Source organism: Quercus lobata, chromosome 6 (assembly GCF_001633185.2).
Source record: "Quercus lobata isolate SW786 chromosome 6, ValleyOak3.0 Primary Assembly, whole genome shotgun sequence".
Taxonomy (NCBI): Eukaryota; Viridiplantae; Streptophyta; class Magnoliopsida; order Fagales; family Fagaceae; genus Quercus; species Quercus lobata.
Genome location: NC_044909.1, coordinates 44,621,216 through 44,641,550, shown reverse-complemented (window position 1 = coordinate 44,641,550; position 20,335 = coordinate 44,621,216). Strand labels below are relative to the sequence as shown.

General features: G+C 35.3%; 4 protein-coding genes, 1 long non-coding RNA gene and 1 pseudogene across 10 annotated transcripts in view; 2 read left to right on the top strand and 4 right to left on the bottom strand.

The window, feature by feature from the left end:
- Positions 1–505, bottom strand: LOC115994324. The gene is made up of 2 exons (XR_004093191.1): positions 472–505; positions 1–51 (listed from the first exon to the last, which is right to left on the bottom strand). It is a non-coding gene; the product is annotated as an uncharacterized LOC115994324 (long non-coding RNA).
- A 3,760-nt stretch (positions 506–4,265) lies between these two features.
- Positions 4,266–6,470, top strand: LOC115950808 (lysM domain receptor-like kinase 4). Its single transcript, XM_031068059.1, has one exon. It carries the CDS (start codon positions 4,393–4,395, stop codon positions 6,307–6,309), a length of 1,917 nt encoding a protein of 638 aa, XP_030923919.1. The 5' UTR covers positions 4,266–4,392; the 3' UTR covers positions 6,310–6,470.
- A 1,899-nt stretch (positions 6,471–8,369) lies between these two features.
- Positions 8,370–10,588, top strand: LOC115995343 (lysM domain receptor-like kinase 4). Its single transcript, XM_031119866.1, has one exon. It carries the CDS (start codon positions 8,500–8,502, stop codon positions 10,414–10,416), a length of 1,917 nt encoding a protein of 638 aa, XP_030975726.1. The 5' UTR covers positions 8,370–8,499; the 3' UTR covers positions 10,417–10,588.
- A 1,867-nt stretch (positions 10,589–12,455) lies between these two features.
- On the bottom strand, positions 12,456–13,164 carry LOC115950347 (annotated as a pseudogene).
- Positions 13,165–13,268: 104 nt separating this feature from the next.
- Positions 13,269–17,114, bottom strand: LOC115993880 (pentatricopeptide repeat-containing protein At5g66631). Of its 2 annotated transcripts, XM_031117864.1 has the most exons (2): positions 14,804–17,114; positions 13,269–13,357 (listed from the first exon to the last, which is right to left on the bottom strand). In XM_031117864.1, exons 1-2 carry the CDS (start codon positions 16,706–16,708, stop codon positions 13,283–13,285), a joined length of 1,980 nt encoding a protein of 659 aa, XP_030973724.1. In that variant the 5' UTR covers positions 16,709–17,114; the 3' UTR covers positions 13,269–13,282. The 2 variants fall into 2 exon arrangements, with proteins under 2 accessions (XP_030973724.1, XP_030973725.1); XM_031117865.1 differs by lacking the exon at positions 13,269–13,357 and having other exon boundaries at positions 14,574–17,114.
- A 2,222-nt stretch (positions 17,115–19,336) lies between these two features.
- Positions 19,337–20,335, bottom strand: part of LOC115994429 (protein DA1-related 1-like) — a 36,908-nt gene continuing 35,909 nt past the window's right edge. For all 5 annotated transcript variants that reach the window (XM_031118578.1, XM_031118580.1, XM_031118579.1 and 2 more), the window contains 3 exons: positions 20,209–20,324; positions 20,055–20,113; positions 19,337–19,969 (listed from right to left, as the gene is read on the bottom strand). In XM_031118578.1, coding sequence (XP_030974438.1) covers positions 19,644–19,969; positions 20,055–20,113; positions 20,209–20,324 — 501 coding nt within the window. In that variant the 3' untranslated portion in view covers positions 19,337–19,643. The remainder of the gene's footprint in view (positions 19,970–20,054; positions 20,114–20,208; positions 20,325–20,335) is intronic.

The window sequence follows — 20,335 nt, the reverse complement described above, 5'->3', positions numbered from 1 at the left end:
TCGATATTGACTTTTCCAACATCTTCCAAAATCAAATTTATGTACTCCTCCCTGTAAGGCATAAAAATTAATATTTGACCAAATTTACATGTATTTTAAAAACAGGTACATGGAAACAAAACACAATTAGTGAAAACAGAAAATGCTCTAAACCACAAACTATATTTTTGAAACCAGTTTGAATTTCAAATAAGAAATTACAAAAGCATCAATATGTAGATTTTCAATTTTCCTTTGTTTCTATATGTCTTTAGTACCAACCTACATCAGTATGTAGCTTTTCAATTTTCCTTTGTTTCAATATGTCTTCAGTACTAACCTTCATGACTCTTTTACAATTTTTTGCTATATATATAACCAAACTTAGTCATTGATAACATATCATACGGTTTACTAAATACTCTTCTTAATAGGAATTGTTAGTCATGTCATCTAGCTAAAACTTCCATTTAAATTATCATCTCCAATCACCCTTTGAAATCTCATGGTTGCCTTTGCTTCTTGCCTAGTAGGATAACACAAATTTATTATCCCACCTGCATCCATATTAAGACACATAGTAAACAAAAGCAAACATACAAAACACATAATCTTTCATGTAGTTGTTTAATTTCTCTAAACAAATGCCAAGTTAATATTAATGTCTCAAATTCAATTAGTAAACACTATGATACACACCTATTCCAAACTTAAACACGCAACCAATTCTACCAATACATGTAACCTTGCATAACTCAAGTTTGTGTCCATAACTCTCAACTTTCTTGGCCCTAAAACCCATCCCAACAATTTTCATTAAACAATCACCGCCCAGAAAAATTATCTATTATTATTAGCAAAATTTTCCCATAATTTCTATCTAAAAAATGCTTCCACCATTACCATGTATTTCCAAATAAGTTCTTACGCAACTTGTAGGCTTATTAATCAGTAATTAGCTATCTGCATATATCATAGAATACTTTCAACCTAGCAACAATGATAACACAAATCGTAAGAAATCCTACCTAATTATGCTGCTATTTGAGGAAGTACAAATAAACATAGATCTTGTGTGACTTCCATGGAGAACTTCTTTGCTAGAGTGCTAGCATTCTTCAAAATGGGCTTCCAAATTCTTAGATGTGTCTGTAACATGAACATTACTCTAAATAGGTGAGTAAACAAAGCATCATAAACAATAAACTATACGCAAAGTACATATGATATAAAAAACTAACCATGGCATCGAGATTGACCTCAATCCTGAATTCGAATCTGCCACAAACATCACTTCCAGTTATTTTTCACAACAAAAGTTTCAAATTGAAAGCTTTAAAGGTCCAATGGAAAAGAACAAATTTTTTCAATTTTTTTATTTATTATAAAAAAGAAGAATGCAGTGCCAATTTAACAGGATATATCACTACTTGTAATTTGGAAAGCAAAAAATAACAAATTCATTTATCCTAAAATTTTCAAACACATGCTAACAAATAGATATTGATATAAAATATTCACCTTGTAACAAAACTTAATAAGTCTCAAACACACATCTTTAATAGCTTTAAATGAATTTGTCATAATTGTATTTAAGCTATGGCTCAAGCAATAAGAGGCAGCAAATATGATTCCATAAAAAACTATTCTCTTCTTGTCTAATAATGTTTAGGAGGGTTGTCGCCTTGAATTCAACTAAATTCTCTCAATTTCATTAGTCACAGGATAGACCATGTTGGCATGAAAAGAAACAAAAAATAATCCAAACAACAATAGAGGACTTTCATAGAACTGACATAAATTTTTTACCAAGCATGAATCAACTGCACTCACATTTCATAGAGTACGAAATGTAAATATTTTGTACTCTAAATGACACAATGGATTCTGCACAATGACCTTGCCTAATCATATCAAAATATGCCCCAAGGATCCAAAAGCAAAGACAATATTTAAATTTAAAACTTTCACACTTGACCATAACACTGCTTGCCTTATAAATCAATTTGCTTTATTCAAATGAAAATCCCAAGTTAACATAAAGCACAATCTCATAGTTGTTTGATTTAAAAAACATTTATTCTATTGCAATGATCATTTTAACTTATTCAACAGATTTTAACACCTTTAAATTTAAAGCAACAAAATTAAACAACAATTAATTTGTATTTGTCAAATGACTACACTACAACATTCAAGCTTCAACTACAGAACGGTGATCAAGGATAAACCATCTAAATCTAAGAAACAAAGCAAAAACCATTAAAAAAAAAAAAAAAAACACTAAAACACATAGGTCTGCCACCATACCCTAACCCAAATTCCTTTATCAACACAAAATCCTCCCATCTAAGCATGCTCACCATCAAAGAGTCCCACACATTTGAGGGAGACTATCAAACCAACACCCAGAAACCCTTTCAATTATATTTCCACCTTTTTTGCTTCTTGGTGTTGTAGATGTCTTCTATCATGCTCTGCTTTTCTCATCATTCAACCTTAATTAAAACCAATAACCAAAATAACTAAATTAAAAAAATTAACCCAAAATAACAAAACCTAAATAACATTTAACACAAATTTTTGTTGTTAACATCTTCTGTCAATAGGTCTCCCTAGCGGCCAATAATAGAAATTAATAAAACCCACTACGGGCTCCAAACCCATCAATCTAAGCTAATCATTCAAAACAAACACTCCCAAACGAAACCCTAAATCATATTTAACAACCAAAAATGAAACCCTAAATCATATTTAACATCCCAAATTATAGAACAAAATAAAAACTTACCGGTAATGTTTGCGGAGTGGGTGGCTGGTAAAGTCTCAAAATCAAAAACTTTCTACCACTAAAGGAGTGGGTGGCTGGCGCCTACAGACTATAGTTTAGGGGTTTGAAGGTAGAGAAGGGACAAAGATTAGAGGCAGGGGAATTTGTATGTAGAGAGAGGCATGGAGGAAATTGTGCGTTTGAAGATGGAGATGGGACTGTGTGAAGAAGAAGAGAGGGAGTTTGATGAGTTTGCGTTACTGTGTTTGCGTTTAAGGGGGAGAGAGTTTTTTTTTTTTCATTGGATTTTGGTTTTGGGGAGAACGAAATTTTTGGTTTTAGCCTCTTTTTACGCTTTGAGCTTTGTTTTTTAAGGGCTGAAATTTTTGGGTGTTTTTTTTTTCCTTTTTGATAATGCCGGTTTTTTTTTGTCTTAAAAAGTTTTTTTTTTTTTTTTTTTTTTTTAATATTGTGCTGACGAAATTTTTGGTTTTAGCCTCTTTTTACACTTTGAGCTTTGTTTTTTAAGGGCTGAAATTCTTGGGTGTTTTTTTTTCCTTTTTGATAATGCCGGTTTTTTTTTTTTTTTTTTTTAATATTGTACTAATGTGGAAAATTGTGGAAACTTCAAAGGCTTCGGTTTTATATATATATATAGATTAACAAGTTTTCACCCAACCTTCGGTCAAGTCAAGGCCTTCGAAAATCAGGGGAAAATTTAAACATCATGATTCATGACATTGACAAGGTGGATTTTCTTATCTTATTGCAGTTAAATAAATTAGTCCCTGAGACGTGTAGATTACTGCTAGCATTTTATATATAAATAGAAGTTATTATACCTTGTTCTAAGATCTAACTGAATAATAAAAAAATACTTTTTCACAAAGATTGACTTGGTGTTTGCAAAACTTCTGATTCACGAGTAAGGATCAATAAGTTCAATGATTTTATTAAAAAGACCCAGTCTTGGTTTCAAGAAATTAATGGTTCAAACCAAGTATAAAATCATAATAACAAAAGTTTCTCATTGAATGGACATGAAACCTTTTAAGTTTTGTGAGTAAATAATGGTCTCCTGTATTTGCAAACAAACTAGATTGCATATTTCCTATTAAAAAAAAAAAAAACTAGATTGCATATGGATTTTCATCTAGATATTCTTTTCAATGGTTTAAAGATTCAATTATCGGCTTTTAAAATTTTATTCGCAACATTTCTTTAGATTCTCATTAAAAAAAAAGGAACACAATTTTCAGGTATTTTGTTAACAATAGTAAAATAAAGCTTAATAATCAATTTAACAATCATATTCCACCCAAGTCTAGCTATAAAACTTGAAATTTTAGACAGGATAAGTGTTTTCTTTAAAAAGTTTTTAAGCCTAAGAATGAATAAAGAGATGTTAAATCAATCCCATATTTGCTGATGATGACATATGGTCAACCAGAAATTGCGGTATGTCTGCCATTCTATACCAAGAAGACATTATTATACTCAGCATGCACTGCTTCTGGGAATTTTCTTAACAGGGAAGGACAACTTGATCTTGACTAACTTTGTTGAAATAATAAGCCAATGATCAACCTACTGTCTGCCATAAGTTCCATAACCTTCTTCAGATCTTTACACTTCAACCCACAATGAGTTTCCTCTGCATTCATGTTTTCACAATCTTTTTGTTCTCGTTCTGTTCTTTGATTCTAGCTCAGCAACCATATGTGGGAAAGGCCACAACAAACTGTAGCAACACAGATATTTCAACTTCTGTCCTTGGCTACTACTGTAATCGCCAAAAGGACCAAAACCACAGTTGCCAAGCCTACCTCACATTCAGATCCCAACCCCCTTATAATTCTGTTTCTGCCATCTCTGCTCTCTTGGCTTCTGACCCATCTCAGCTCTCTCAAATTAATTCAGTTTTCGAGAATGCAACATTTGAAACTAACAAGCTTGTGCTGGTTCCAGTCAACTGTTCATGTTCAGGTCAGTACTATCAAGCAAACACAACTTATGTTATCAAACATACTGATACATATTTTTTGATTGCTAGTAACACTTACCAAGGTCTTTCAACCTGTCAAGCTCTCAAGAATCAAAACAATATTCAAACTAAAAATTTATATTCTGGTACAAGAATAACTGTTCCTCTTAGATGTGCTTGTCCTACAAAGAACCAAACTGCTATGAGTGTCAAGTATTTATTAAGTTACTTGGTCTTTGCCGGTGATTATGTTTCAAGCATTAGTAATAGATTTAATGTAAACACTGAGAGCACTCTTGAGGCTAATGGGCTTTCCGAACAAAACTCCGTTATCTATCCCTTCACCACGCTTCTGGTTCCGCTGCAAGACCGCCCATCAAATTCTCAGACAATAGCACCACCACCGCCGCCACCATCACCAACAGCATCACCACCTCCAACTTCCTCAAATAAAAGCTCATGTAAAATATGGTTTTACGTCCTTGTTGGGGCTCTTGGAGGAAGTTCTCTTGTATTGGTCTTTGGTGCCATATTGTTCTATGCATTCCTCCGTAGAAGTAAGAAGAAATCTGATTCCACTATTGTCTCAGATGGCTTCAAGGCAATTGAGAAACCAAAACCAAAAGAGGCTGAGGAAGAATCTGAGGACTTCTTAAAGATCATATCTAGTATTGCTCAATCCCTCAAAGTGTACAAGTTTAGGGAACTCCAGGATGCAACAGATGGTTTCAGTCCTAGTTGTTGGATTGAAGGCTCTGTTTATCGTGGCACGATTGATGGGAATTTGGCAGCCATTAAGAGATTAAATGGAGATGTGTCAAAAGAGATAGATTTATTGAACAAGATCAACCACTCTAATATCATACGCCTTTCTGGCGTCTGTTTTAATGACGCTCATTGGTATCTTGTTTATGAATATGCTGTCAATGGACCCTTGAGTGATTGGATCTACAACAACAGCAATGATGGAAAGATTTTGAGCTGGACACAAAGAATACAGATTATATTTGATGTAGCCAGTGGACTTAACTATCTTCATAGCTTCACTACTCCTTCCCATGTCCACAAGGATATAAAGTGCAGCAACATTCTTTTGGACACAGATTTCAGGGCTAAGATTGCAAAGTTTGGTCTAGCAAGGACAGCAGAATGGCAGGAAGGCCAATTTTCCTTGAAAAGTCACATTGTTGGGACAAGAGGTTACTTGGCTCCTGAGTATTTGGAAAATGGTATTGTGTCCACAAAGCTTGATATCTATGCATTTGGGGTTCTCGTGCTGGAAATTATGACAGGGAAAGAGGTTGCTGCTTTGTATGAGGAGGAAAATATGCAATTATCAGATGTCTTAAATGCTGTGCTTCATGAGGATGGACAGGAGAGACTGAGACACTCTATGGATCCTTCACTACTAGGGAATTATCCTTCAGAACTTGCGGTTTTTATGTTCAAACTGATTGATAGTTGCTTGAAGAAAGATCCAGTAGGTCGACCAGCCATGGATGAGATTGTGCAGTATGTCTCAAGAACCTTGAACACTTCACTGACATGGGAATCATCTAAGAGCATAGCAGGGTAACAGAGTTTCCGTGGAAGCTCTTATGTCACAGAAGTTGAAACAGTATCAATCAAATACTATGTATGTTGTACTGATTATCCTTCCACTATATAAGTTTATCTGATTTGCTAAATTGAAACCGTATAATTTTAAATTGCTTTATTTTCTAAGAAATATAGCAATTTTGAATCTTGTACAATATTCCTTTCTCATTTTAGTATAGGGTGTAGCCTAATGTAGTTTGGAATGATATGTCTCATGAATTATAGTCCAAGAAAGCAATGAGCTACTGGAAAGTTGTCTATCAACAGTTCCAGTGAAAAGCCATCAAGGAACTTGAAGAAATGATTAACATGGTGATTGTCGATTAGATAGAGTCAAAGCAGCAACCCTAAACTGTATCTGTACGAGGCAAACTTGGGTTTTTACTGAGGGCTATGGTCATTCCCCACCCAAACCCCTGATTCCACCCTGGATAGGAGTCAGTCCCAGCTCAGGCCTAAGCCACTAAGGCAAAAGCCTTGGCCTAAGGCCCCATTACAAAAAGATTCTATCCTCTTTATAAAAAGATTCCACCTGTTATAAAAAGGCCAAAATTTCATGATAATAGGTGGTGTAAAACACATACGGTTGTGCATTATTTTTCTCACCGCTAAAAATATTAGACCTTAATCTAATTGAAACTCTACGCTATTGGGGTGAAAATGTTATAAATGCGATTAATTACCAATGAAGATTAATTTTCACTAACGGCTTAAGACTTTAATTTTTGTAAACCAATATTCTACCTACTCCTATTAGATTGTCAACATTAGCCACCTAATCTCTCACATAGCCACATACCAAATAATTGATATCTCTTCTTTAATACCAAAATCAAGATTGAAAATTAGATTACAACTTTACTTAATCATACATTGCTTAATCCAAGATAAAGTAAACCCCATTTTTTTAATTAAAAAATTGATGAATTTTCACTTCTTTTTGTTAAACTTTATGCTTGAACCATTGTATTTGATTCTCTATATAAAACTAATATTAGTATCAAATAGATTTATGTACTTGATATTTAAAATAAAGTGGTCCACTCAAATTTATAGCCTTAGGCCTAAAATTATATTGAGTTAGTCCATAGGAGTCAAGTCTAGGCTAAAGTGTAAGTCCAAACCCCTTGCTTCTCCTTGGATAATAAATGTTTTATTAGGATTTTCATTATATATTACTCTTTAAACTTCTAGTCAAGAAAATTGATGTGGTAATATTTGATTGATGGGTAAGTAAGAGTTTTAAACCAAATCCTTTTGTTTAACTAGATCGCATGTGTTTTTTTTCTTCTTCAAATTGCTAAACGTTGATCTTTGCAGGTTTGAGCAATTGCTTTGAACTTTCATCAAAACAAAAAGAATATTGACCATCATCATTTTATAAATGATTTGAAAGTTCAATTATCAACTTTTTGAAAGTATAACTGCAATATTTTCATTAGATTCTCATGAGAACTCATAAAAAGGGAACACAATGTTGACACAGTTTGGTTACAATATCTGAAATTAAACTAAATATTCAATTTCAAAACATATTATGCCTCACAAGTCTAGCAACAAAACTTGAAATTGCAGACAGGTTTAAGTTTTGGAAAATAAAAATGTCTATCATATTCATATTTACTAATTTTAATATTTTATAGTAAGGTAAAGCAGCATTCTCCATTGTTTTTCCTTCAATAAAAAGTTTTTGAAGCCCAAGAATGAGTAAGCAGATGGTCAACCGAGCCGACACATACACTGTGTGCGCGTTTGGATGTTGATGAAAAATGAAAATTATTTTACTATTTAGTTTATTTTTGCTATTATTCATGAGCTCCACTGTACTTTTTAACACTATTCATGAGTCTCACTGTACTATTTCAACTAACTACCTTTATTTATAATACTTTCAGTAATAATTTTTCAGTTTCAGTAAAATAAGCGGTATCCAAACACAGCTATATGTTGGTCAGGTTCAACCATGTCTGCCTCCAAGTTCCACCTGTACCAAAAAGACATCGTAAAAGGAAATTCAACATGCATTTGCGTTGCTTCTTAGAATTCTCTTTTACAGGAAAAAAAGTCAAACTACAGCTTCACCATCTTCATTGAAATTATAAACCAAAGAGTTTCCTCCTGCAATCTGCCGTTAACCCCCTTCAGATCTTTACACTTCAACCCAAAAATGAGTTTCCTTTCTCTCATTCATGTTTACACAATCTTATTACTCACATCATGCTTTTCTTCGATTCAAGCTCAGCAACCATATGTGGGAAAGGCCACAACAGACTGTAGCAACACAGATAATTCAACTTCTGTTCTTGGGTACTTCTGTAATAGCCAAAAAAGTTGCCAAGCCTACCTCACCTTCAGATCCCAACCTCCTTACAATTCTGTTCCTTCCATCTCTACTCTTTTGGCTTCTGACCCATCACAGCTCTCTCAACTTAATTCAGTTTCTGAGACTGAAACTTTTCCAACAAACACATTGGTGCTTGTTCCAGTCAACTGTTCCTGTTCAGGTGGATACTATCAAAAAAACACAAATTACTCTGTGAAGAGTGGTGATGGTTATTTTTTGATTGCTAATAACACCTATCAAGGCCTTTCAACCTGTCAAGCTCTCCAGAAACAAAACAATATTGCCGCTACCAATTTAAGTATTGGTGAAAGACTCACTGTTCCTCTTAGATGTGCTTGTCCTACAAAGAATCAAAGTGATGTGGGTGTCAAGTATTTATTAAGTTACTTAATTCTTTTCGGTGATGAGGTTTCAACAATTAGTGGTCGATTTAATGTGACTCCACAGAGTACTCTTGATGCTAATGGTGCTAATGGGCTTTCTTCCCAAAACCCACCACTTATTTATCCCTACACCACGCTTCTAGTTCCACTGCAAGTCCCCCCAACAAATTCTCAAACAACTGCACCACCACCACCACCAGCATCACCACCTCCTCCTCCTACTTCTTCCTCAAATCAAGGCTCAAGTAAAACTTGGGTCTATGTCCTTGTTGGAGTTCTTGGAGGAAGTGCTCTTTTGTTGGTCCTTGGTGCCATAATATTCTATGCATTCTTCCGTAGAAATAAGAAGAAACCTGACTCCATTATAGCCTCAGATCGATTCAAGGCGATTGAGAAACCAAGAAAGGTTGAGGATGAATCTGAGGATTTCTTAGAGAGCATATCTAGTATTGCTCAATCCCTCAAGGTGTACAAGTTTAAGGAGCTCCAGGATGCAACAGATAATTTCAGTCCTAGTTGTTGGATTAAAGGATCTGTTTATCGTGGCATGATTAATGGGGATTTGGCAGCCATTAAGAGAATAAATGGAGATGTGTCAAAAGAGATAGAGTTATTGAACAAGATCAACCATTCTAATATCATACGCCTTTCTGGCGTATGTTTTAATGAAGGTCAATGGTATCTTGTTTATGAATATGCTGTCAATGGACCCTTGAATGATTGGATCTATAATAGCAGCAATGATGGAAAGCTTTTGAGCTGGGCACAGAGAATACAGATTGTATTGGATGTAGCCAGTGGACTTAACTATCTTCATAGTTTCACTACTCCTCCCCACGTCCACAAGGATATAAGGAGCAGTAACATTCTTCTGGACAGCGATTTCAGGGCTAAGATTGCAAATTTTGGTCTGGCAAGGACAGCAGAATGGCAGGAAGGTCAATTTTCCTTGACAAGTCACATTGTTGGGACAAGAGGTTACATGGCTCCAGAGTATTTGGAAAATGGTATTGTGTCCACAAAGCTTGATGTCTATGCATTTGGGGTTCTCGTGCTGGAGATAATGACTGGGAAAGAGGTTGCTGCTTTGTATGAAGAGGAAAATATGCATTTATCAGATGTCATAAATGCTGTGCTTCATGAGGAGGGTGGACAGGAGAGTTTGAGGCACTCTATGGATTCTTCACTACAAGGAAATTATCCTTCAGAACTTGCGGTTTTAATGTTCAAACTGATTGATAGTTGCTTAAAGAAAGATCCACCAGGCCGACCAGCCATGGATGAGATTGTGCAGATTGTCTCAAGAACCTTGAACACTTCACTGACCTGGGAATCATCTAAGAGCATATCGGGGTAGCAGAGTCTCAATAGAAGCTCTGTCACAGAAACAGTATCATTCATATACTTAATGTATGTCATAGAGATTATTCTTTCCCTATTTAATGTTAGGATTAATTTGAGGTACTAAATTGAGATTGTGTAATTTTTTCTTTATTTTCATATAAAACAATTTTGAATCTTGTACAATATTTCTTTTTTATCTTAGTGTAGGGTGTAGCCTACGTAGTTTGGAATGATACCTCTCATGAATTACAGCCTAGCAAGCAATGAGCTATTGAAAATTTGTCTATCTGCAGTTCCAGAGAGAAGCCATTTAGGACATAGTGAAATGATTAATATGGAGCCCGTCAATTAGATAGATTCAAAATAACAACCTCAGTTGCCACCTATTATGAGAAATGTGAACACTCCACTAAGATGAAATAGCCATATGTGCATATGTTGTGTCTGGATAGCAGGATTTGAGCATGTAGATCTATACTTGAGTGATTAAAATCTAAATACCTTGTTTGGATAGTTTTAAAAGATCAAAGATTTGGATTTCAAATCCAAATCCTTGGATTTGAAATGATATCTAAAATCAATGGATTTGAAATCAAGACATTTGAAATCTATTAATTTAAATCAAATCCAAATTCAAATTCATGTTTCCAAATGCAACCTAAACTCATTATGTAGAGACTAAACTTTGGGCAAATCAACGGTGGAATGAGAATCGCAAAGGTTCTGTACATATGAAGTCATACATTTCCTATCAGAATTAATTTTTAAAATGATACATCAACCCTCATATTTAATTGACAATAATATTTGGAAAAATAAATACCTATGCATGACAAGTTGATTAATGACAAATTGTTTATCAATATGGTATCATGTCCATTATCAGAAATTATATTTATGGATCTTATCTTAGGTAAGAAATTATATATATATAACTCCTGTCCCATTCAGGGCAGGACAGGACACAGCAGCCTGACTCTGACCCATTGATACATATGGATCATCCAATGCATAGACTAATGGGAGTTGAAGATTCCTTTCTTTTATTAATTCTAGTAGTTTTTTTCAATTATTGTACGTTGGTCAAGAGTAAGTTTTCTAGGAAAGTTCGGATTGGAGTTGGAAATTCTCTTAAAAGGGATTAGCTTTTTACTAAAAGAGCTTGTCCGTATGTTCAAAGCTGGAATCATGGGTGTACAGATTTCTTTGGGCTGCAATGCTGAAAGAAGAGATGCATTGTCATATCTTGATGATGAAAGGAGGCCATGCAGAAGTTGAGTAATTTAAAATGTTATAATCTTGTACTCTTTGGTATTGTGAATGTATAGAGAGTAAGCAAGGCATATGAATTTGATTGATGCAAGACTATGTTTCAATTCTCAGAATAAAAATCAATTTCATCATGCATAATAACTTGTTGGAGTTAGGGAACAACAGAAGCTTTTCACATAAACAAGAAAATAGAAACATCCACACAAAATAAGGTTTAGCATGGTCATTTCTGTGCCTCCATTGGTAGATAACACCAAGCAAAATCCACTATCAACAATAACCAATTATAACAATAATTCCAATTCGCAAAATCAACTCATAAAAACTCTTACAAAAATTACCAATATAAATATAATCACAATATTCTTCCCAACACAAATATAAATCCTGACCAACATAAACCTACCAAGACTTATAAACCTGACAATTGCACAATCCCACACCTATACACCCAGGTGGTACTCTATCACTCAAACAATGGAAAAGCTTTCAGCTTGCACTCATTTCACAAATGAAGCTATCTTTCAACCCCTAAAACTAGACATCTTTCAACCTCTAAATACAACTAAACCATTTGCATATTTTAACATGCATCTTTTAATCTAAAAAAACTATCGAACTATCCCCCAGGATGTCTATATGTAATATTACCAACTGCTATTCTATAATCAACCATGAATTCCTAATTACTTCTCTAGTAAATAGAACTTTTACTTCTACAACAATAAAACTCAAATAGTTAATCAAATTAAAATATAAATTTGAGACAATTTCCAACAACAAACACAAATCATCAAAAACTGAATAAATACAAATCTTCAAAAACTGAATTTGATTAACTCCTACCTTTAAGCATACGCCCAATGTCATTCTCAATTCTTAGAAGATGATTGAATGATAACAGAGAGGTTAAAAACGATTTCCGCCATGCTTGGCCTTGCCGAAGAATCATCCTGTGTGCACGCCCTTCCCAAGGCTGCCAAGCTGAGAGCAACATTAATGGGATAAAAACTCTCCAAATTTGGATCCATCCATTTTTTCAACCTCTCCTCTCTCTTTTCTTCAACTTCCAAGATTCCTCTTATCTCCTTCCATGACAACACAGCTTCACCATTCTCCTTTACTTCCATTGCTTTCCTTCCTGAAAGCACCTCCAACATAACCACTCCAAAAGCAAAAATATCCATTTTCAGCATCATAGGGTTTGTGGTAGACTTTGCCACAGAGAAAGTTGCTATCTTGGCCTTGAACTTGAGGCAAGAAGTACATTAGCTGTTCTAATATCCCTGTGAACAATGCTTGGTCAAGTGTGTTCATGCATGTATTGCAGGCCGTTGGCCACATCTAGTGCTATGTTTAACCTCTGACTCCATGTGAGAACAACCACAGAGATTGAAGCTGCTGAAGCCTTGGAGAACAACTTCTTATCAAGTGATCCATTTTCAGCATACTCATAGACCAAGAAGCAAAATAGCGGTTTCCAGTGCATCCACAAGTGATGGGTACCAATAAGAGTTGGTCTTGAAACAACTGTATATTCTCAGAGGCTAGGTTGCTGGATTCAGCTACTGATACATGACTGACCTGAAAGAGATCAGATATATTTCCTAAATCCAAAAATGCTGGTGGCTGTGCATGAGAACATGAGAAGCCTGTGCTGGTGTTGTTGGAGGTTGATTGAACTGTGAGGTGAGTGGAGGAGAAGGACAAAAGCAGCAGGAGAATGAGAGATTGTGATGAGAGGAAATAAATTGCCATTCTTAGGGAACTTGGATGGTAAGGATGTGAAGTAGTTAATGTGATATGTGCTCAATGAAAGAGAAGTTTCTTATTCATATGAAAGAAAAGACACCTTGGGGGGGGAAAATAATGAAGGTTGTCTTTAGAGACTTAAAAAAAGGTCGAAAGAAGTCAAATCACAGGTGTCTTTTTTTTCTTTCTTTCTTTTTAATAATTGTAATTCACAAATGTCAAAACAGCATAGTTGTTGTTGTGATTATTTCAATCAAGAATAAAATAGACTTTGTTTTATAAGAATAATTTTTGATATGGTGCACAAAGATTCACAAAAAAATGGGAACAAAAAAAGACAAAACTTTAATCTTGGTTATGATTCCCTTTTCTGCTAAGAATCTTTGGTAAGCATCGGATATATTCAATACAAATGCCACACATGCAAAATCGGCCAGCTACTGGGCTAAAGAAAATAACTAAATAAAGGCATCATATTTGATGGCTCCACCTAGGATTTTTTCTACTGGTCACAGGAGAATTAAAATATACAACTAGGATTCTTGTAGTGCATAAGAGTTCGGGTTGTTCCTGCATGGTGGCACCAGATCATGTTATTCTCTAGTATTGGACTAGATAAATGGTTATCAAGAACATGGATGGCACAATGTGCTCAAACATATTCCAAAGTTGAATTCAATTGGCCCTTCAATGATTTCAGGTCGGCCTGCTAAAAAAACATCCAATTGCATTGCGCTGCTGTCAATTCTATGTCGAGATATTCCTCAACAGACACGAAGGTGATGTATAGTTACTTACCCAAAAAAGAAGAGGTGATGAATACTCAAAACAATTTTTTGAATCACAATGAATTTTTAATCCAATAAAATGATCACTCTTGGGTGGTATCACAATGTATCTTTAATCCAATAAAATGATCAACTTGGGTGGGACTGCTTCACTTTGCCATTCAATCTGAAAGTATGTATGCCCCAATGATTTGGAAACACATATATCACAATAGCTTTGGTTCAATAGACCAAGTGGCAATAACCCATTTCTTGGTGTCAACCTTTTTTTAAAATCAAAATAGACCCTCCCTTTCATAATCAAATTCTTGCACAAGTTTCATTTACAAACAACAGCATAAAAGAATGGTAGCAATACTTCAATACAAACACAAACAATTTTACTTTGGTTTTCTTTTTCAATTAGTCAAAATAAGAAGGCAAAAAAGGATAGTATGTATACTGTCGATCCTAGACAAAAAGTAGCTCAGTATACAGCTTTGAAACAGATCACTGTTTGTTTTTCAAAACCATTTAACTCTAGCCAGCTATTGATGCAAAGCTTTTGGAATAAATATTAAAAACGCGAGTGAGATCTGCAGAGCTCACCGTCCATATGTGACCACGCAATGTTAGTGGAAGAGCATTGTTTATTTCCTCACAATTTTCTTCTACAGAAGCAGCCTCTCGCCGCTTGCCCTCCTTCCAGAGACTCTTTACAAGCAACTCTTTTGAGTCAGCATCAGGCACCAAATTTGAATTCCTAAAGTCTTCAAAAACCCTCCATGCAAGAGCAGCTCTCTCAGCTTTGCAATAAGCTTGGATCAGTACTTTAAACATATAAGCATCTGGCTCCACACCACTTTGCCTAACCATTGCAAAGAGTTTCTGCACTGTTTTGATATCCCCATTTAATGCAAAGTGATACATTAACCCAGAAAATGTCTGTATATCCGGGCAAATTCCACCCAAAATCATCTCCTCCAGTACGTCCATGGAATCAGAATTTCTCCCACACTTGGTCAATGTTCGTAATAGAGATGAATACAAAAGCATCATATTGAATTTTGATATTGGACCACAGAGAGTTCTATCATAATGAAAGACCTTCAAAGCGGCATCGGCTTTCTTTGAGAGGCCATAAAAGTCGATTATCAACCTGATGGTGCTGAAAGGCAATCTCATTCCCTCCCTTCTTATTTTGGACATGAGTTTATCAACCAATTCAGAACGCCCATGGCGTGCTGAAAGGGCCATCATCCTTTCCACAGAGTAAATATCATGAGTAAATCCTGGCTGATAAGCAGCCCAACAGAAAAATTTCCAAGCTGTTTCTGGTGAGTTGAAATGCCTAAGAATCTTGCAAACCAACCGAGTTGTCCACACCAATTTTGCATCCTCCAGGGCTGATACCTCTTCATGGTTCCAATGTTGCAAGGCACTTGCCAAAGCTCTTGGGTCTAACCATGGTTTTAACTGAACCCCTTTAACATCATCATCTCCACTAGCATGACTAATCTCATTACCCTCATCATCATCGTCGTCATCACTACTATTGACACTACATCCTATATTCTTGATTCTCTCATCCGGAGACATTTCTTTAAGAAATTCATCAGTTTCTTGGACAAATCCCGCCTCATTCATACGTCGCAATGACAAAAGCAGGGCTCTTCCAGGAAATTTCCCATCAGCCCGCATTTCATCAAGTAAAGTCTTGACCTCGTCAAACCTTTCAACACCAATAAATCCTTCAACTAAAATCGAATATTGCTTTAAAGTGCGTCTAATTCTCATCAAGGGCAATGTATTAAAAACCTCCATTGCAGAATCCAGCTTTCCCGAATTCATGAGGTGCTCAATCACTATGGTATATGTTCTAGAATTTGGAATTGCCCCTTCATCAATCATCCTATAGAAAACCTCCACAGCTTCAGTGTCCTTACCCATTTGCACATAAAGGCCCATAACAATGTTATAAGACTCAGTGCATATCCGCTTGCTTGAGAGCCTATACTCATCCCAGACACGAAGAACCAACTCAAGGTCTCCAATGGCAGCATACCATTGCATGAGGTTCATAAAGCTAACACGAATGCTGCCAAACCTACCAGCATTTATGGCATCAATGAGGGCTTTGAGTTGCACAGTCCGGCAAGACTTGGCAAGAACTGTGGCCAGGGCGTGGAGGGTGTTCTGGGTATGTGAGAAATACGGAGTTGTTTCAAGGGTTTCAACCAGGGACAGAGCAGAGTCTGCAGAAGGTGCAGACCGGAGCGCTTGAGTGACAACAAAGGAGTCAAGAAGGCGATCATTTAGGATAGGGGCGAGAGAGGTGGGACTAGGAGGGTTGGAACGAAGGCCAAGTCGAATGGAATCAATGAGTTTGGCACGGTACAGGTAATGGGAGATTTTGTTGGGAAATGGGTCTCGTGCATAGCAGCGAGTTTGCTGGGTTGTTAAGCTGTTGAGCAGGCTTATCCGACCAACGAGTTGCTTAAAATGCAATCTCATTACTGATTAGGTGAAGAGGATAACACTCAGAACTGTAGTCTATAGATGGTTCTGAGTATGTATTGTTGATTTGTGAAGTTGTTCTGACACTTAACACGGGTCTTAATGTCATGGTATCAGCCATCCATTATAGACTTGACTCACAGTCACAGAGGCAAAATATCAAACACCTAGCGTGCAATGGCAAGTAGACCATCAACTATCAGGAAAAGGAAACACTCGTACCAAGTACCAAGGTTCTTGTAAGGTCCAAATGGTGGTGTGGTGCTAGACTGCTACGGCTCTTTACCCAAAATTGCCGCCAAAATCAAGACCAGGTCATGGTTTCAAAATGAGATGGGTGGTCTCTGCACTTTGCACCTTCCGGGTTAAGCTCCCAGTTTCCTTATATATGTCGGGGCTGGAAGGCTGGCAAGTATGAATCGGGTTAATCTATGTCTTAGAGCATATTTTAATTATTTACTTTATAAAATATTTTATGAAAAATTTTTTAAAAAAAAATGTAAAAAAAGTTACTAGTGATTTACTAAACTGTCACTTTTTTTTTTTTTTTTCATAAAAAATTTCTTTAAATGTTTTATTAATATAGAAAAATGTCCTAAGGCATAGGTTACTAAAACACTTTAATTACTTCATTTTATTTTAATATTAATATGAAGAGCCACATTTATTTTTGTGGGGGCCGATTAGTCACTAAAATTATTAAAGTCAAGTTAATTGAGCCTGTGGCCCATCCGAGGATGTAAATCTGTTCGAGGAGGCCCATATCAGGTTGTAGGGGTAACCAAACGAAAGGAAGAGTAAATATCACGAAAGGTGAGTTCAGTATTTGTCCGATGACAAAATCCTTCTTGACAATATGAGTCCGAGAACGACTAGAACTCCACCTTGTTACAAACGTACTTCGGAGCTACGTTACCACTAAAAGTGGGATAAGGAACCAAGGGCAAGAAAGAGAAGGCAAACAAATATCTATAACAACAGCGGTCTCCGCATTAATTGCCTCTCAACCAACTCTCTGACTGCATTAATGTGGAGGTGATGCCTGAACAGTGATGAAATAGTCTTACAGCTGCTAGTAGGAGGTTCCAGAAGGTGTTAGATGAGACAGAAAGAGATCCTCTAAACCCAACTTACACATGTGTGGAGAAGATGATATGAAGAGGGCAGTATATAACATGAAAGAAAAGTATTGAGGAGGGGGATCAGAACATAAAAATAAAAAATAAAAAAATAAAAAACAAAAAAAAAAACAAAGAACACTTAGAAAAAAGGCTTGGAAACCAAAGAACTATACTTATTTAAAAAAAAAACTAATTGTTATATCGGTGCTAATCCATCTATAAACGTGTGGTTTAATCGTTTTTCTTTTAGAAGTTAACCTAGTTCTTGAACACCCACGCTCTACAAATTTTATTGTTTGAGCCTTTAACGTACGAACCCAATACCAGTTTGGGGTCGTTACAAATTAAGTCCTTACAATTTTTATTTTTTTGGAAGTTGGCCTGCAACATAATTTGTTGCCTTTATTCCTGTAAATAAAAAAAAAATCAATAAAATAATGATAAAATACTATTTTGGTCCATAAATTTTATCAAAAATTTGTTTTTTATCCCTAAACTTTTAAAAGTTCATTTTTTGTCCCAAAACTATTGCAAAGTTCATCATTTGTTCCTAAGCCATTAAAAATGTTTTATTTATGTTCTTAAATTTTATCAAAAAATTGTTTTTATCCTTAAACTATTGAAAAAAAAATTATTTTTTCATCTATCTTTTTTGTGTCTAAACTATTGAAAAAACTCTTTACAAATTTTTGGGATAAAAAAAAATAACTTTTTATAGTTTAGAGACGAAAAATAAATTTTTATTAAAATTTAAAAACCAAAATAGTATTTTAACTTTTGTTTTTAATTTTAAGAAAACTAATAAATACAATAAAAATGGTATGGTCATTAACCAAATCCTTCACAATTATTGCTCCACTAAAGGTCTGTTTAGAATTCGCTTATTTTGCTAAAATTGAAAACTTTTTGCTGAAAATACTATAGATAAATGTAAAAGTTAGCTGAAATAGTATAGTAGAATCCATGAATAGCATCAAATAGTGCAGTAGAACTTATTAATAGTAGTAAAAATAAACTGAATAGTAAAATAAACTGACAAAAGATAAGCTATCAAAGCGGACACTAAAAGTAGCTTATGGCAAAGTTGTAATTAGCATGGTTGAAAAACACAAACAACATTATTTTATCCATTTTACATTCCCCGCTATCTTATTTACTTGACCACAATGCAAAGTGTGTAATGTAATACTCTTTATATCAATGAAAGAAGATTGAAATGCATCCCAGTTCCATGTGAGTTATGAAATAATTCATTTTCGACAAGTTATTATTGGTTTACACACCATGAACTATGCCAGGAAGCTACCTGTGTCTCAAGGTGGTGCACTACATTTGATATAACAACTTATTGAGCAAAAGGCTAGGTTTTGAAAACACTACTTTTCATAGTGAGATGTAACCACAGCAAAGCAACATCCTAAACAAAAGCAAAATGCATAATTGTGGTATTCATTGTTTCTATATATACTTACAAATCTAATATCATTATGAGGTAAAGGGTAGATTACAACAATTACACACAAACATTTCTATTGTTTATTTTTGTCTCCTGAATTCATAATAGGTTTTAGTTCTATTGAACTAAGTATGATAAGTGCTCAACGAAGCACATGGGGAATGGGAAAAACATAGGTATAGTTTCTTAACCGTTATACTTTACGCCCCCAGTTAAATTCAAACATACGACAATTAGTGCTATCTTGTCTAATGACAATTAAATTCAACGAAGGTGTTTGAATTTAATTAAAAAACCTAAAATACAACACCTAAGGACTGTACCTCAATTTTACCCATAGGGAAAATATTACATATCAACCGGGAAAGTTTTTTGTCATTTGAATATGTTTAAGAGTAGTCTTCAGGTCATATTTGAGCACTGCCTCGTTTCCTTCCCTAAATCCATCTCCATAAGCTGATGATGTATCTGTCTCGATCTGGTGTTTGAAAAACTCACCAAGTTTCTTCTCAAACTCAGATCGTTTACCCTTTTTTGATGACGAGGAAGAAGAGGGTGATGAAGAAGACGATGATGAAGCAACATCACTTCCAGATGCTGAAAGGATCTCAGACTCCATCCACATATGAGCTAAGACCTGGCAGATACCCTCTTCAACCTTTGGACTAAGATTGGGGTAACCTGTCAAACATCCTATTGGTAATTCTGGGCTTAACCATATCTAAAACACAAATAATGTCAATAGGAGAATGATAAGAGGACAAACCTTTAAGCCTGAGCCACGCATGCATCATCTCATGAGCCAGGATTGACCCAGTCAACAACCTGTACATAGAGAAGTCTAGGGTCATATACAAAACTCTTGGCATATATTTATATTACAACAAATGCATCTAAGGTGCAAACGAGAGAAGAAGTACCGAGGAAGGCCATACAAAACAAGAATTGCTGTTACTTCACACCTACGGATCAACCTACGAGGCTCAGTTTTCAAGTCTATAATTTGGTTGTCCACCATCTTTGGCCTCCTAGAGATCTGGTAACATA

What these genes read in the sequence shown, in the direction of transcription:
- LOC115950808 (XM_031068059.1), top strand. Translation starts at nt 4,393, where the DNA reads ATGAGTTTCCTCTGCATTCATGTTTTCACAATCTTTTTGTTCTCGTTC.
- LOC115995343 (XM_031119866.1), top strand. Translation starts at nt 8,500, where the DNA reads ATGAGTTTCCTTTCTCTCATTCATGTTTACACAATCTTATTACTCACA.
- LOC115993880 (XM_031117864.1), bottom strand. Translation starts at nt 16,708, where the DNA reads ATGAGATTGCATTTTAAGCAACTCGTTGGTCGGATAAGCCTGCTCAAC. An exon ending in TGCGTGGTCACATATGGACG is followed by an intron (nt 13,358 to 14,803) that starts GTGAGCTCTGCA and finishes CTCACCTCACAG; the next exon opens with TTCAATCAACCTCCAACAAC.